At 42.4% G+C, this 15,136-nt stretch overlaps 1 protein-coding gene across 4 annotated transcripts in view; it reads right to left on the bottom strand.

Moving 5' to 3' along the window:
- HECTD1 (HECT domain E3 ubiquitin protein ligase 1) overlaps window positions 1-15,136 on the bottom strand; it is a 49,539-nt gene that overhangs the window by 12,183 nt on the left and 22,220 nt on the right. For all 4 annotated transcript variants that reach the window (XM_069951199.1, XM_069951201.1, XM_069951200.1 and 1 more), the window contains exons 3-24: window positions 13,551-13,785; window positions 13,177-13,404; window positions 12,797-13,078; window positions 12,438-12,708; window positions 11,336-11,412; window positions 11,163-11,261; window positions 9,829-9,943; window positions 9,388-9,562; window positions 9,016-9,154; window positions 8,755-8,925; window positions 8,294-8,516; window positions 7,936-8,199; window positions 7,022-7,098; window positions 6,809-6,943; window positions 5,984-6,130; window positions 5,358-5,452; window positions 3,667-3,772; window positions 3,159-3,293; window positions 2,589-2,728; window positions 1,377-1,700; window positions 1,021-1,187; window positions 153-329 (exon numbers count right to left, since the gene is read on the bottom strand). In XM_069951199.1, coding sequence (XP_069807300.1) covers window positions 153-329; window positions 1,021-1,187; window positions 1,377-1,700; window positions 2,589-2,728; window positions 3,159-3,293; window positions 3,667-3,772; window positions 5,358-5,452; window positions 5,984-6,130; window positions 6,809-6,943; window positions 7,022-7,098; window positions 7,936-8,199; window positions 8,294-8,516; window positions 8,755-8,925; window positions 9,016-9,154; window positions 9,388-9,562; window positions 9,829-9,943; window positions 11,163-11,261; window positions 11,336-11,412; window positions 12,438-12,708; window positions 12,797-13,078; window positions 13,177-13,404; window positions 13,551-13,785 — 3,782 coding nt within the window. The remainder of the gene's footprint in view (window positions 1-152; window positions 330-1,020; window positions 1,188-1,376; window positions 1,701-2,588; window positions 2,729-3,158; window positions 3,294-3,666; window positions 3,773-5,357; window positions 5,453-5,983; window positions 6,131-6,808; window positions 6,944-7,021; window positions 7,099-7,935; window positions 8,200-8,293; window positions 8,517-8,754; window positions 8,926-9,015; window positions 9,155-9,387; window positions 9,563-9,828; window positions 9,944-11,162; window positions 11,262-11,335; window positions 11,413-12,437; window positions 12,709-12,796; window positions 13,079-13,176; window positions 13,405-13,550; window positions 13,786-15,136) is intronic.

Genomic DNA, 15,136 nt, shown 5'->3' with positions numbered 1-15,136 from the left:
AGTGAAGCATGAGTAGGGAGGATGACAAATACTGAGATATAAGTAATACTTAAAGTCTAAAGTGCCAGGGGGGGGCATCACTCGTGTTTAACACCAACAGAAAGCACAAGACACTCTGTGGCATGCTGAGAATAGGCATAAGGTATACCTACCATTATGCAGATCCCCTGTTACAGTGCCTTCTCCCTGAGCACTGCCATCCTGGTCTCTCCACTTCCAATCAATACCACGAATGACTCTTGCTCCAGGTACCATGTATTTCAAAACTTGGGAACGCACCAGACGTCTCTGGCGTCTCAAGTTGGCTTCTGCTTCTTTTGCTGCTTTACCTAAGCAGGGTGGAAATTAAAAAAAAAAAAAAAAATTAAGACCAAGTTTACTCTAACACAACTGTGAAAAAAATAAAATAAAATTACTAATACACTTAACATAAATCACTAAAATAACTGCGCGATGAGTAGTGCCAATGGGTAAAAAAATAAAATAAAATCTGTGTCAATTACTACAGCTAGAAGTGATGCAAAGGCGGAATGCCGTATTCAAGAGCGCTGCACTGGTATTCAACCTTGAAGAAGTGTATTAAATACAAGATGTTAATGAGAATCTAAACACTTCACTCATTTGGTCAGCAGTACCGATCTGATGAAGAGGACACTTTGTGATTTCAAAGCACTTCTCAAATTAAAGGGGTTATCCAGCGCTCCAAAAACTGTTGTCTCCAGTTCAGGTGTGGTCTGCAATTAAGCTCCATTTACTTCAATGGAACAGAGTTTCAAAACCCCACCTAAACTGGAGACAACAGTAGGGGGAAAGTGGCCATGTTTTTGGAGCGCTGGATAACCCCTTTAACTTCCTCTTGAACGACATTCACATTGTAAGCAAATTCACAAATACTGAATTGGACTCAATTAGCGGTTGCACTTTTGACAACAAAGTGGTAATATGTGCAATACTCAAAAGTGGTGTCAAATATGTAAAAGCATTCCAGTCAATTGTTATGAACCATAATTGTCAACATACCTAACTGGTCTTCACATACTCCAGTAACACTGCCATACAATTCAAAGCCAGAGAGGGAGAGGTAATGGGTCTGCCCGCTAGCATTCTTCCCTGTCTGTTTCATTCGGACATGCCGCCAACCCTGCTTCTCCTCTCTTGGTGGGTCCAATGGCCATGTAGCTGTGGAACTTAAACAGAAGCAAACAATATGTCATTTATACATGTACGCATATATTACACCACAATGTGCAATAGTGTGTGCATGGAACATTAAAACAAGCATATGATCACACTAATCTACTCTTTCTGCTCAGACATTTTAAATGCAACTGCTTCTTATAAACGTTTTTTATCAAGTTCATAAACACATCACTTACCCAGGCTCATTTAGGCTGCAATCATCTACATGAGTGTATAAAGTTGTCCAGTTCTGGCCATCCTTGGAAACTTGGAAGACCCAGTTCCGAAGTGCAGAACGACCATAACCACGGGCATGACGCAGAGTGTAGGCAGATGGTACGATCCACAGCCCAAGATCAATGGCGAACCATGCACTCTTGTCATCATTGGTATGGCAGTTTAGGGCAGAACTATCACGACTCAAGATGTCTTCAAGACGTCCATATGGCAGGTTGCGGCCTTCAGATGATGTAACCACCACCAAGCCATATGCAGCCGGATTCACCCATTCGTAGGCTGTTCTGAAATGGGACCAAAGGTAACAAATGAGTGAAATGACAATAGCGATTTTTTGAATACATAAAAACCAAGGGCACACAAAAAACTTCATATGCCTATATTTCAATGTACACTTAGATAACTTTTTACTTAAAGGGGTTGTCCACTTTATAGTATTAGTAGGTGTGCTCACTGTATATACTGACAGCAGCTCCCTGTGTACCTCAGAGCTTAAATCAGACCCCCCTCCTCCAGACTGCACTGCCCTGCTCTGTTTTGTTACGGTCCATAAAATGGCAGACATAGAGGAGCATGTGACCGTGCCCCGCCCCCCAGTGTCCACCACTGAGGCTGTATATGTCTATGGAGGACACAGGGGGCGGGGCATGGTCACATGCTCCTCCATGTCGGCCATTTTATGGACAGAAAAAACAGAGCGGGGCAGTGCAGTCTGGAGGAGGGGGGGGTCTGATTTAAGCTCTATGAGGTACACAGGGAGCTGTTGTCAGTATATACAGTGAGTACACCTACTAATACTGTATACTGAACTATTTAGCTATAAAGTGGCCAACCCCTTTAAGGTACAGATACAGCTTACAGTAAATAAATAAGTAATAAATTGATCACATTATAGGTAATCTATTTGTACAAAAGCTTAGTGGTGCGATCATAAAAAATAATACAAAAAAAACTTAATATAGTTCATCATGCTGAGACACCCGCAAATCAGTTGAACACAGTTTCTCTCCATCCACCATCTACTTATACAGGAGAATGGCTCAAAGACTTTATATATAATCCATCTATTTTTTTTTTTTTTTTTTAAGTTATAACTTTGCATACAAACATACTTGAGAATCAGAGAGGTTGAGCAAATACTACTAAACAATACCTCTGCATCACTGACTTACTTTGCATTGGTTCCAATCCAATACATGATTCCATTGTCATCAAAGTCATGCTGGTGTCGGAATATGCAACTTTGCCCTTCGCGCAGCTTGCGCACAAATACAAAGGACGAGCGATCAAAGTCATACCACTGTTTAGCCACCTGCAAAAGGTCACAAAAGAAGGTTATATAAAATCTGTGTATTTGTTACAGAATTGTTGTCAAGGCATAAAGATTCTTAGCCCTGGTAACAAAGAGCTACAAAGACCTAATCTAAAGATCCAAGCACAGATACCTGAAATTAAAGGGAAACTATTTACACGTTCAAAAATACTTCCCATGGAATGTAGTTAATCTATTTAACAAGCCTTTCCCACTACTGACCTTAAAAGAGGAAGGGTGAATACAGGACATTGGTCAAAACATCTCTCAGAGCTCTGAGGTAAGAGACTGAGGGATATAGCGTACTAACTCCTGAGTATTTAGAACTGCCTAGCTTTCTGTACATCCTATAGATACCTCAAATTAAGAAATTCCCAAGATAGTTGTAATTTAACATTTGTCAAGTGTCATTCGTCAATTGTTAACCCACCATTTTAAGTAAGTACTGTTCTAGGGACTCCACAGTTGCCAGTGGCTCCATCTTCAGCATGCGACCAGTGCGGTCGATAAGAGACGTCTCTCCAGGGGCACGCTCCAGTCTAAACCGAAGCCTCCGAGTTAGGATCTGGGCAAAGAAACAAAGAAAGAAAAGGATTTGACCACATGTCTAAATATATAATAAAAAAAGACATATTCCATTGAAAGATCTTTCCACATCACCTTCTACGTTTGTGCTTCTAAAAAGAATAAAGTTGTTTCTGCAAGGTCAAGCTTAGAGCAAAAAAAAAAACATCAAAAAGTTCCTGTAAAACCCCGTTTCACCACAGCACGGAATATAGAGGAACCTCTGTCCTTTAATAACAGCCGACCATAAGCCATAGGTGTAGTAAGAGAAACATAAAACATGCACTTTTTAATGTCCCTCCCAAAATGTGTGTCTCTTACTTTTTTATATTGCTCATCATTTTATCTTTTTTATTGCCGTAACCATCATTTACCTGTAGGTTGTAATTTGATCCTGGTGTATCATACAGATGTAGTGGCAGCCGCTCTATAGATTCAAGCACTGCGATCAATTTTCTGACCAATGCAATTGCTGGCCGACTAAAGAAACCAAAAATAATGCAGAAATTTAGAAAACAAAATTATAATACACATTTAATATTCATATGAATAGATGTATCACAATCTAATAGAGATTGAAGCTTATGATAAATGTCTGCATTGTCAGTCATCTGCTCATGGCTGTACTATAGAGATTAGGAATTGCCGCTGGCTTACTTTCCCTGCCAGAAGCAAGTCAGGCACGTGAGGAAGATAGAGACATCTTGCAGTCAGTATTACGTTTGTTTGTGGTCTGTAAAAATTTAGAATCAGTTCTGATAAATAACTGTACACATTAAATCGCAGGATATTTTTCATCAAGACAAGGCCTCATTTTAGTGGTAAAGGTGTGCATAGCCTTCAAAGTGGTTATCCAGCTTTAAAAAAATTAATGACAACAAAAACAGTAGAGGGCTTCAAAACCGGCCTTGACAAGTTCTTAGACCAAAATAATATAAATGCATATGTATAGAACCTTTCACCCCTTCTCTGTATCCATCCCCTCTTTGGTTGAACTTGATGGATGTGTCTTTTTTCAACCATATTAAAGGGAACCAATTATCCCGTTTGGGCTGATATGGTTCCCTTTAGCATTGTATAAAGCACCTGGAGCGGCCCCGGCACGTACCGGCCACGGCCCCAGCAGGTGCTTTATAATGGAGAAAATGACTTATTCCCCGGCTCGTGACTGGATACAAGCGGGGTAGTCGTCATGGTGGGCGGCTCCCTGCTCGTATCTAGTCACAACGCTCTGCCTGTCAGCGCGCTCGGCGGGATGATTGACAGGCAGAGAGGCCAGTAACGCACCTCTCTGCCTGTCAATCATCCCCTCTGAGCGCGCTGACAGGCAGAGCGCAGTGACTTCATACCAGCGGGGAGCCGCCCACCATGACGACTACTTGCCCGCTCGTATCTAGTCACGAGCCGGGGAATAAAAGTAATTTTCTCTGTTATAAAGCACCTGCTGCGGCCGTGGCCGGTACGTGCCGGGGCCGCTCCAGGTGCTTTATACAATGCTCAAGGGAACCATATCAGCCCAAACGGGCTGATTGGTTCCCTTTAACTATGTAACTATGACTTATGTCAGGTTAGGCAATCAACATTAACACCTTTGCCTATCATATGTTTAACAGGGCCACAGCACTGCAGCCTCTTTACTGTTCACTCATGGTGATCTTTGCATTGCCATACTATCATAGTGGAACCTGGAACCCCTACTACTAATAGTACAGCGGATGCAGAGGTGAGCAAAGGTAAACAATGAAGGGGCTGCAGAGCTCACTAGAGATGAGCAAATCTCGAGCACGATCAGGTACATCCAAACCAGAGCGTGCATCATTTGGATTACAGGTGGCTGTAGAAGCTGGATGCAGCCCTAGGGAGACTTGGAAAACAAGGATACAGCCTATGGCTGCATGCATATTTTTCAGACAGCCTTAGGACTGCATCAAACTTCTTCAACCACCGGTAATCAAATACTCATCTCTAGTGATCACACATTCTCAGACAGTCACTATCAGACTGGTAGGGGGTCTCTCTCTTTAAGGATATTGGGAGGGTTGAACACCTGGAATACTATACATACCTTTCATCATCTTCATTTTCACTAAATGCAGTTTTAAAGACATTCAATCTTTCTACCAGCTGTCCACAATCCTGCTTCAGATCAAAATCTTCGCTCTAAGACGACAACAGAAGAGTTTAAATAACATAACCCAGGTTTTAGAAGGCTTGTCTCCCTGTTCCCATTGATGTAAACATTCACCATTTGCACCCGTGTATTTGGCTGAGATTTATTCTAAGGATCCCGTCTGGGTTTTGACATAATCTGGGGCATCCCTGAACATATTCCTAGACATTGCTAGTGAGGTGCAGTACAGAATAAAAACCCTGTGGGAGACCACATCAGTTTCATCCCTGCACTGCTCATTTGTGGTCATCTGTTTTGCCTCCAACAGAGAAAAGTTGGGAGCTTTTAGTAAGTGCAACTTCATCCTCCTATGTCTTTGACATGTTAAAAGTGTGAACTGCTGCCTTATTTTTTTTTTTTGGGAAATTGACAAATATGATGCATCAATTTACAGTCACACAAAAATTACACAACAGTAAGCCAAAGAACAGTAACGATCTCACATAACAGAGCCAGAGAACACTGCGGTAAAGCCAGCAGACTTTAAAAACAAAAAACCCCATACATCTTGAAATACGTACATTGTTAAGCACAGTGAGGAGAGCCTGCACTAGACCACTACTGCACATTTCATAGGGAGATATGGTAGTTTCATCCTTCAGCAGCACAATTAAGTTTTCCAGGGCCGTCTTCATTAGATCTCTCCATGTATTTTCACCTTCGATACACTAAAAGCGGAAATCATCCAATCTTTAAGGGTTGGTTCACACACGATAGAATTTTCTTGCAGTAATACTATGCACATTATTCCTGCTGATTTTCCCTGGGATTTATCATCTCAAAATACAAAGGGTCAAGTATGTTTGTGTGCTGTGGATTTTTTGGGGAGGAATCCAAGCTGGAAATCCTCTACACATCATTATGCGTGGACACAGCTTAAAGGTTACATATGGCAGACTAAGGGCCCTATTCCACCGGACGATTATCGTTCAGATTATCGTTAAATCGTTCAAATCTAAACGATAATCGTTCGGTTAAAATGCAGTTAACGATTAACGACCGAACGAGAAATCGTTGATCGCTTTATAAGACCTGGACCAATTTTTATCGTTGCTCGTTCGCAAAACGTTCGCATTGAATAAGACATCGTTCGGTCGTTCACAATAGATACTAACGCAATAGCGAATAAAAAACGATCGCAATTACGATCATAAGTAACGATTATTGTTCCATGGAAATGAGTGAGCGTTTTCAGGTCTTTCACAATAGCGGTCGTTTGAGATTGTTAATCGTTAACGATTATGCAAACGATAATCGTTCGGTGGAATAGGGCCCTAAGAATACTAGTTGCAGATTTTCTACAAGACCAATCACCAAAATCTACATAGCACTAAGCTTGTACAGACCTGTCTGTTAGTGTGAAGCTCCCAAGATGACTCCAATTGTGTGGCGATATTTCGGAGAGTGACCACCACACCACGTGGCATGCTTTCCACCGCTTTAAAGTGATCATCATACAAATCCCTTGCCATTGTCCGTACCTATTATGATACACAGTCAGGGGCTTTCTGGGTTTAGCGTTGTATTAGAAGAACATATGCAAGTGATGGATTACATACCTTCTGCTTTGTTTTCTCTAACTTAGACTTGAGCTTTCTACCTCGCTTTCCTGTCCAGCCAGTAACAAACTCTGAACCTGAAACACAATGCTTTTGGTAAAGTCTCAAGCACATTTTTGACCCATTTGTCACAAACTGCACAGCTTTTTCTTTTACTAGTATCACCTCAAAAGGTCTGATAAGAAATACACTACATAATTATAAAATAGCAAAAAAACAGAGCTTAGTATTAACTTCCTAAAGGGAACCTGTCATTACTTTCACGCTGCCTGATCCACCCTCTGGCCTTGAATGATAAGTCTGTCCCTATACCTAAACAGGGAAAGCCGTTGGAGACCATTCAGACTGCTCACGGTTTAGGCAGCATAAAAGAGATAACAGGTTTTCTTTAAACCAATTAGGAAAAATGAAAGCTGAACAGTTCCAAAATTTTGCTGTTTACCCTAAATTCACCCACAACAAGCAGAGCTCTTGAAAGTGCTGATGAATTACAACTTAAACATATAACCTGATGACTGAAACCTTTGTAAGATATAACCTTATAAGTTGATTTATTCTTTATATACACAAAAACCTAGACAACACCTTTCAGTGCCCTTGCAAGACATAATGTGACGTGACACAGTGTGACAATACATAGTGTCGTAAGATATGTAAGAAAAATGGGGGATACAATCTCTTACTTGTCCCCTATGCTGTGGAAAGGGGACAAGTTAGTTTTAGGTGGGCAACCTCTAAGTAGTCTTCCAAAATCCCAGAAAACTCATTTAAAGGATACATGTCAAAGAGTCACGTCAAAAGTTTTGCTGACGGAGTTTACTGTTAACAGGCTTCTACACCATGTAATTTCCAAATTTTAGAGATAATAAAAAAAAACTCTTAAAAATTAAAAAAAATATACACTCGGCACTTACCCAGTGAGGTCTCTGCAGTAAAAGAGTGCTTGGTTCCCCTGTTTGATTCAAACACAAAGCCTGGTAGGTCTTCTTTCAATATGGTTGCCTGCTGTCCATCAGAGTTGTGGATAGCAATTTCTCCATCTTTCAAGCAAGTGAGGGACCAGTTGCCCACAGTCAGTTTACCTGGCCCAGGGACAGATAAAATAGGCTGACTGGAAGTAGAGGGCTTCACTTGGCCACGAGCTCTCTGAAGCTTCTCTAAAAACTCACTTCTGCTTTCTATACATTGAGGTAAAAAAAAAGAGAAAAATCATGCTACAAGGGTCACTATTAGGCTAAAAAAAACATTAAACACGGGAGAATTTGCATTTACCTGAGCTATCAGAGCCCCCTTCTGGACTTCCACTTGAATACATGGTTGCAAGTTTTCCATCCAAAATAAAGCGAAACCAGCCATTGCTTCCATTGGACAATTCTAGTGCTGCAGCATCACTCCAGATATACAAACAATCCCGTCCTCTAATAACAGACCAGTCCCTCCAGTGATAAGGCCTGCCCTGCTGTAATTCTTTGGCATCTTCCTGTGGCTCATCCTCCTAGGGATAATGGCAAAATTAATCTTGGAAATCAATCTTAGCATATTACTTAAAAACAATTCCATGAATTAGGTCTCCTATCATGACTAACTGCGCAACTATAACCACCTAGTGTAACAAAGATGTATCCTAAATTATAACTTCTCTATATTGAGTTCATGTACCCTAATAGGCCATAAGGTATGAGGGCTGTGTGACTAATGCGAACATTCAGATTCCTTGTAGCGATATTACTCACCTTCTCTGGTTTAGGATCTTCCTCATTCTCATCATCAGAGGTAGGTCCGGCTAAAGTTGACACTTTACTTATAACACCAAGTCTTGCTAGCTGATCAAGAAACAGGTCGTCCCCTTTATCTACTAGATCTCGGATGATCTGAAGTGCTAGAAGGTGACCATCATCATCATCCTGAACAAAGAGAAATACAAACATAAGGAAAGTTTATCATATGCAAGAATAAAACCTACCAAAAGTAGTGAGATATTTGTAAGAACTCACCTCCTGATCTAAAACAGTAGCAGTAATCTCAACAAGGACAGTGGGTAGATTGTGTCCGGCGTCAGAGTCACAAACTTCCTTCAGCAGTGCTTCAGAGCAGAAATGGATCATCTTTCGGATCAAAGCAAGGCTGGCTTTCCTGTAAGAAGCAAAATATCCGATCCTAAAGATACTATTTACTAATAGTCAACACTGATCCTTAAGATAAATCAAATGGGACAAGAGAACAAGTCACATAACCCTGATCCCTTAGAGATACACTGCTGGCAAATAGGTCTCAGCATCTAAAAAGGATTTAACATATAAAGAATCTCTAGTTGATAGATACAACATATAAACTGTACCTGATTGAGGGCAGAATATAAACTGTACCTGATTGAGGGGAGCATAGTCTGTTGGAAAGTTTGAGCAAAAACAGGCAGCAGTCTCTTCAAGTATATTGGAGCCATTTCTGGGTCTCCCTTTGGCTCATTACACTCTTCTTCCTCTCGATTAGAGTCTTTTTTCTTCTTTTCATCTCCTTTGTTAACAGGACACATCCAGTCCCCTGAAACATACAGAAAAGAATGGGAAAAAAAGGACGATTAAAAAAAAAAAAAAAAAGGGAGTTAAGATGCGGCCCATGTTTTTTTGTCCCAGATTTTGTCAGTACACAAATCGGCTTGGGTTACAGGCAGATTTGGGCCTGGATTTACAGAAGGATTTCACACTTTGCATTGCAGAATGCCTTGAAATCCTGTGTGGGATAAAAACCCATAAGTATTTTCGGCGTACAATTTGTGGAATGATGACACTGGAAAATAGGTTGCACACCTGGAGATTGTAAGATGGCAACCACCTCGCTATGCCCCCGCTCCCGTGCTTTGTCTAGCGGAGTCTTTCCATCCTCATCACGCAGATCTGGATTAGCTCCATGGCGTAAAAGAGTCTAGAGACACAAAAACAAAACAAAAATGTTAAAAATATATCAGAGCACATTAGAATTTAAAGAAACGTTGTAATACATTTTGTACATCACAGCACCAGTAATGTATTTAAAGGGGTTGTCCGGCGCAAAAAAATTATTCACAGAATAACACACATTACAAAGTTATACAACTTTGTAATGTATGTTATGTCTGTGAATGGCCCCCTTCCCCGTGTCCCACCACCCCCACCCGTGTACCCGGAAGTGTGGTGCGCTATACTCGCTTGTCACGTGCCGACCACGGTCTCCGATCCTCAGCAGTGACGTCTTCTTCGGGCGGCCGGCGGATCTTCCCGAGTGCCGGCCGCCCTCTGCAGCGTCATCCGAAGCTCAGCCGCGATTGGCTGAGCATAACTGTGCTCAGCCAATCGCAGCTGATGACGTGGACGCGTCATCAGCCGCTCAGCCGCGATTGGCTGAGCACAGTTATGCTCAGCCAATCGCGGCTGAGCTTCGGATGACGCTGCAGAGGGCGGCCGGCACTCGGGAAGATCCGCCGGCCGCCCGAAGAAGACGTCACTGCTGAGGATCGGAGACCGTGGTGGGCACGTGACAAGCGAGTATAGCGCACCACACTTCCGGGTACACGGGTGGGGGTGGTGGGACACGGGGAAGGGGGCCATTCACAGACATAACATACATTACAAAGTTGTATAACTTTGTAATGTGTGTTATTCTGTGAATAATTTTTTTGCGCCGGACAACCCCTTTAACTCTTTCCCACAGCTACAGCTGCAGTACCACATTCCCATAGAAAACCTCTCCTGCTCTCCAGACTGGAAAGAATACACCACTTCCCGCAGGACATACAGCAGCTGATAAGTACTGAAGACTTGAGATTTTTTTAATAGAAGTAAATCACAAATCTCTGACACCAATTGATTTGAAAGAATTTTTTGTCGTTGTTGCTGAACTACCCCTTTAAAGTTTTCTGAACTAAATCTCTAACACTTTAGGTCTGGCAAGCAGTGATCTTTCCTGACAACACTGTGGCAATCGCAATGTGAGATCACAATGTCAGGAGAGAGGTCACTTGTATTATGTAGCTTTAATCTGCCCATTGAATACTCTGACCACCCCGGAAGGCTTTCCTAAAGCCGTGCCAATCCAATGACCCAATTCCCTGTGATGGTTTCAGTCCAGAGATAAATCTACCAGTTTCACTTTCACAACTTCCTACCTTTGCCACCTGAGGTCGCCCAAAGCAAGCAGCGTAATGTAGAGAAGATGACCTCTGACCTCGGTTGACATCAGCACCTCGTTCACATAAGAATTCCACCTAAAAGAAAGCCCACATTGTTATAAGCAGCTGAGCGCCTCTCAGTTACGACATATCTCAGAGTATAAGCTTACCATCTCCTGAGTGCCAAAAGCAGAGGCCCAATTCAAAAGGGTCTGTCCAACATCATCCATGAAATTCACTTCAAATGCTGCAGGAAGGGGAAAAACAAGACCTCAAAACAGGCAAATCCCCTTCAAACCCTTTACCCTACAGATCTATAATAGACCAATTTTATTTCATTTTTATGGTTGTACATTGCTATGAGGGCTGCCATCTTGCCTGAGATATTTTTAACAGCATTTAGCTTTTCCAGCAAGCCTCATGGACATAGACAACAACAGACAGGACCTTTGAGATGAATTTGAAACATTACTAAACATGCTGAACAAGACATTCCACAGGAAGCAGCTAGTGTACTGGTGTCAGCTGTCGCTGTAACGCTCATGGGGTCTGTGCTCATACATGTCGGCATCCTATTTTGAAAGGTGCCGACATATGAATGGTAAAGCGGTAAAGAGAGCAACCTAACTTGTAGTGCATTCATTTAACTCCCTGCTTTTTCTATGCTTGGGGGGGGGGGGGGGGGGGGGGGGGGAGGAGAGAGTCCAATTCTGGGAGTCATGGCTATCTCTTTGCATGACCACACGGGGAAGGCTGTTTAGCCCTAAATAGGGCCTCATTCACATCATGACTTGTGCCTCAAAAGCAAAGCTGCATTAGAAGTTTCAAAACCAGGTGCTGACATATATGTTCTCAGAAAAACACTGCCCTCTTTCATTTCAATGGCCAGAACGTAGTCAGCTAGTGACTATATTCAGGTAATTTTCCGTGTGTATTCCGACTGATCTGGCATCATAGTGTACTTGTCACTATTCTGTGATCTACCAGTTAGGGTGCGTTCACACTATGAAAAAGGGTCGGATAACCTGCTGCGAAATCCGCAGCCAGTTATCTGCTCCAATTCCGTTGTATGAACCCACCCTAACAGTGATGCGCAACTTACAGGTAGAACCCAGAATGGGGACAAGTAGACTTTAATGCCAGATCAGTCAGAAAAGTCCTCCCCGATAAGTTAACTGAAAATGACCAGATCTCTGATCATAGAGAACTAGATCTCATACTGAGTAAAAGTTTTGTTGCTTCTGCAAAATCCCCAGCTTCTTATATGCCTACCTCCTGTGTCAATGGCATCTATAAGGGCATCTGTATCCTTGCTACGAATGCAATCGATAAGCTGACGGTGGGAACGTTCTCCGGAGCTGTCCAGCCGCCTCAATCCTGGGATGCGCCCGGTGGACCCAGCACTAGACTTAGGCAAAGCCTTGCGACCTTCGAACAGCAACACCAGCAGCAGGTCTACGAGTCGCATGGTGTCAAGAACGCATCTTTCATCACCCAGTAAAGCACTCTCCATTGAATCTAATAACTCAGCCCGAAGCAAATCCTACCAAGAAAACAAGTACATTCAGATTAAGCCTGGCACGCTAAATAATAAAAATAAATAAATAAAAGGCCTCATCGCTGAAACATACATGTGTAACAACAGGTGATCCACGGCACAGTGTTGACAGTAGGCTGACTATTGTGGAGACCTGGTTGCTGATTTTAGAGTCTCCTGAAGTTGAGGGGCCACCACTAGTACCGCGCCCTGTCTTGCAAGCAGAGGAGGGTCCTGAAACAGTTCCTCCAGCTGCTGCCATACGAGACAACAGTTCTTCCGTAAGTCCATGCTGAGCCAATGGTGCTGGATCAACACCCCGACGTGTAAATCGATCTGCCAGAGAAGCAAAACATCGCAGTGCACCATCCGACACCTAAAGAGAGTCAAAGAAAGTTAAAGAAACATATTTTTACCCCCAAATTTTCTCTCTTTCTCCAAATTTTCTCCACCCAAAACACAACGAAAACTTGCCTGATGATCCTCGTGCTTCAGAAGGCTAGAAAGAGACTCGACACAGGTCTCTAAAGAAGCATCCTGTGGCTCCATTTTGCCACATAGCCGGGACACCACCGCCATAGCAGAATGCAGAGTGTCCTTGTGAACTAAATGGCCACTGTCCCTGATGAAAGTGAGGACGCAATTCAATCCACCTGCTTCAAATACCGCACCCGATTCCCGCGTACAGATCAGCTCCAACACCTGAAGAGGAACATGAATACGGTTATATATTATCTGACCGATTTTGATGGAAAAAAATCTCAGCACAGTTTTGCAGAACATGTCGGTGCTATATAAATAACAGGAAATAATTTCTCAACCACATAAGAAACAATAGTATTTCCCACCTTCACACACTGTTCGGCTAAATCCCGACTGGTACGATTGTTAAGCTCCACCACAACGAGGCGATTGCAGAGTGCTTTTATGGCTCCTTCAACACCCACAATGCGCCTGGTACATTCAGCAGATACATCTAGGTAATATGTTATGGCGCGGGCGGTGACCTCAAGCACATTGTCAGGGGCGCTCTCATCCAGAAAGATCTTGCATAAAGCTGGCAGGAACGTGCGAGGCGGACACCTAAACGACACATAAGAAACGCAACAAAAACTTTGGTGAATGGATATAGTGCAAACTTATCAAAACTGGTGCAAAGGGGAAAAGTGGTGCAGCAGCCAATGGCGACCTGTCAGATTTCAACTCACAAATGAGGATGAAAACAATCCAAAATGTAATTTATATCAGAACTTTGCAACAGCACTTACCAAAAATGGTGATGGTTGTGTACAGTGACAGATTTACTGTATGTGGATACCCCGGTAACATAAGGCTAAATAGCACGTGACTTACGTCAATAGGTACAATACTGCTTTGCTAATTCTATTCAAATATCACCCTGTAAATGAACTACTATGGAAATTAAAAGGAGTTTTCAAAGCAAAACATGGGTGGGATTCCACCATCTGGCATCAAGCAGCCAAGGCCACCATACGCAGTGAAATACAGCAGGAAGCAGATGGCGCCGTGTAGTGGCTATGCTAGTTACTGCAGCTCAGTTTTCACATAAAATGGGGCTGAACTGCAGTAACACTGCATGGCCACTATACAATTCACAGCGCTGTCTGCTTCCTGCTGTCTCACACTTAAAGGGGTTATCCAGTGCTACAAAAACAGCTACTTTTCCCGCTCTCGTGTCTTGAGTTCAGGTGTGGTTTGCAATTAAGCTTCATTTACTTCAATGGAACGGAGTTTGAAACCCCACCCAATCTGGAGACAAGAGAGGGGTAAAAGTGGCCATGTTTTTGTAGCACTGGATAACCCCTTTAATCATACATTATCAATATATTTTCCCCAGAAAACTTATTCAAAATGTAAAAGTCATGAGAAACAGACAAGTTTTTATCGGTTAGGGTGTGAGGGTTTAGACCCTGACTGATCAGTAGAATGAGACATCACCTGCTCTCTGCTCTACTTTATATGTGAGCAAGTTACTACAGAATACAAAGAGCACCTATACAGTAAGTGATACTGCATCACTCTTGGTCCCCGATATCAGAACGTCAGACTTTGGACGCCTCTTAGCTCAGTTAGGGAGGTCACTGGTGACTTATGTTCTTTCACATCTATTAATTATTGAAAATTATTATTGTTTTCTACAAGAAACATTTGTAATATAATTCTTCCCTCTCCCTGGATATAAGAGGTGCTCACCCTGAAAGATGACAGCTCTGATTTGTCAAAGGGTCTGTGAGATAACAATATATTTTTATTTTAAACAAAGGCTGTAACCTTCACTAGCATTTTAGCATCCTCTTTATACGGCTAAAATGAAAACAGCGAGAAGTACCAAACCAACAGCAAAATTTCAGGCTATTTCAATGTTCCAATGCAGAACAAACGGCCAAGTCTTTTATACAGCATGTCAACATGG

Source organism: Dendropsophus ebraccatus, chromosome 13 (genome assembly GCF_027789765.1).
Source record: "Dendropsophus ebraccatus isolate aDenEbr1 chromosome 13, aDenEbr1.pat, whole genome shotgun sequence".
In the NCBI taxonomy this organism is placed as follows: Eukaryota; Metazoa; Chordata; class Amphibia; order Anura; family Hylidae; genus Dendropsophus; species Dendropsophus ebraccatus.
The sequence above is the reverse complement of the archived record's forward strand: the minus strand, read 5'-3'. Positions and strand labels throughout refer to the sequence as shown.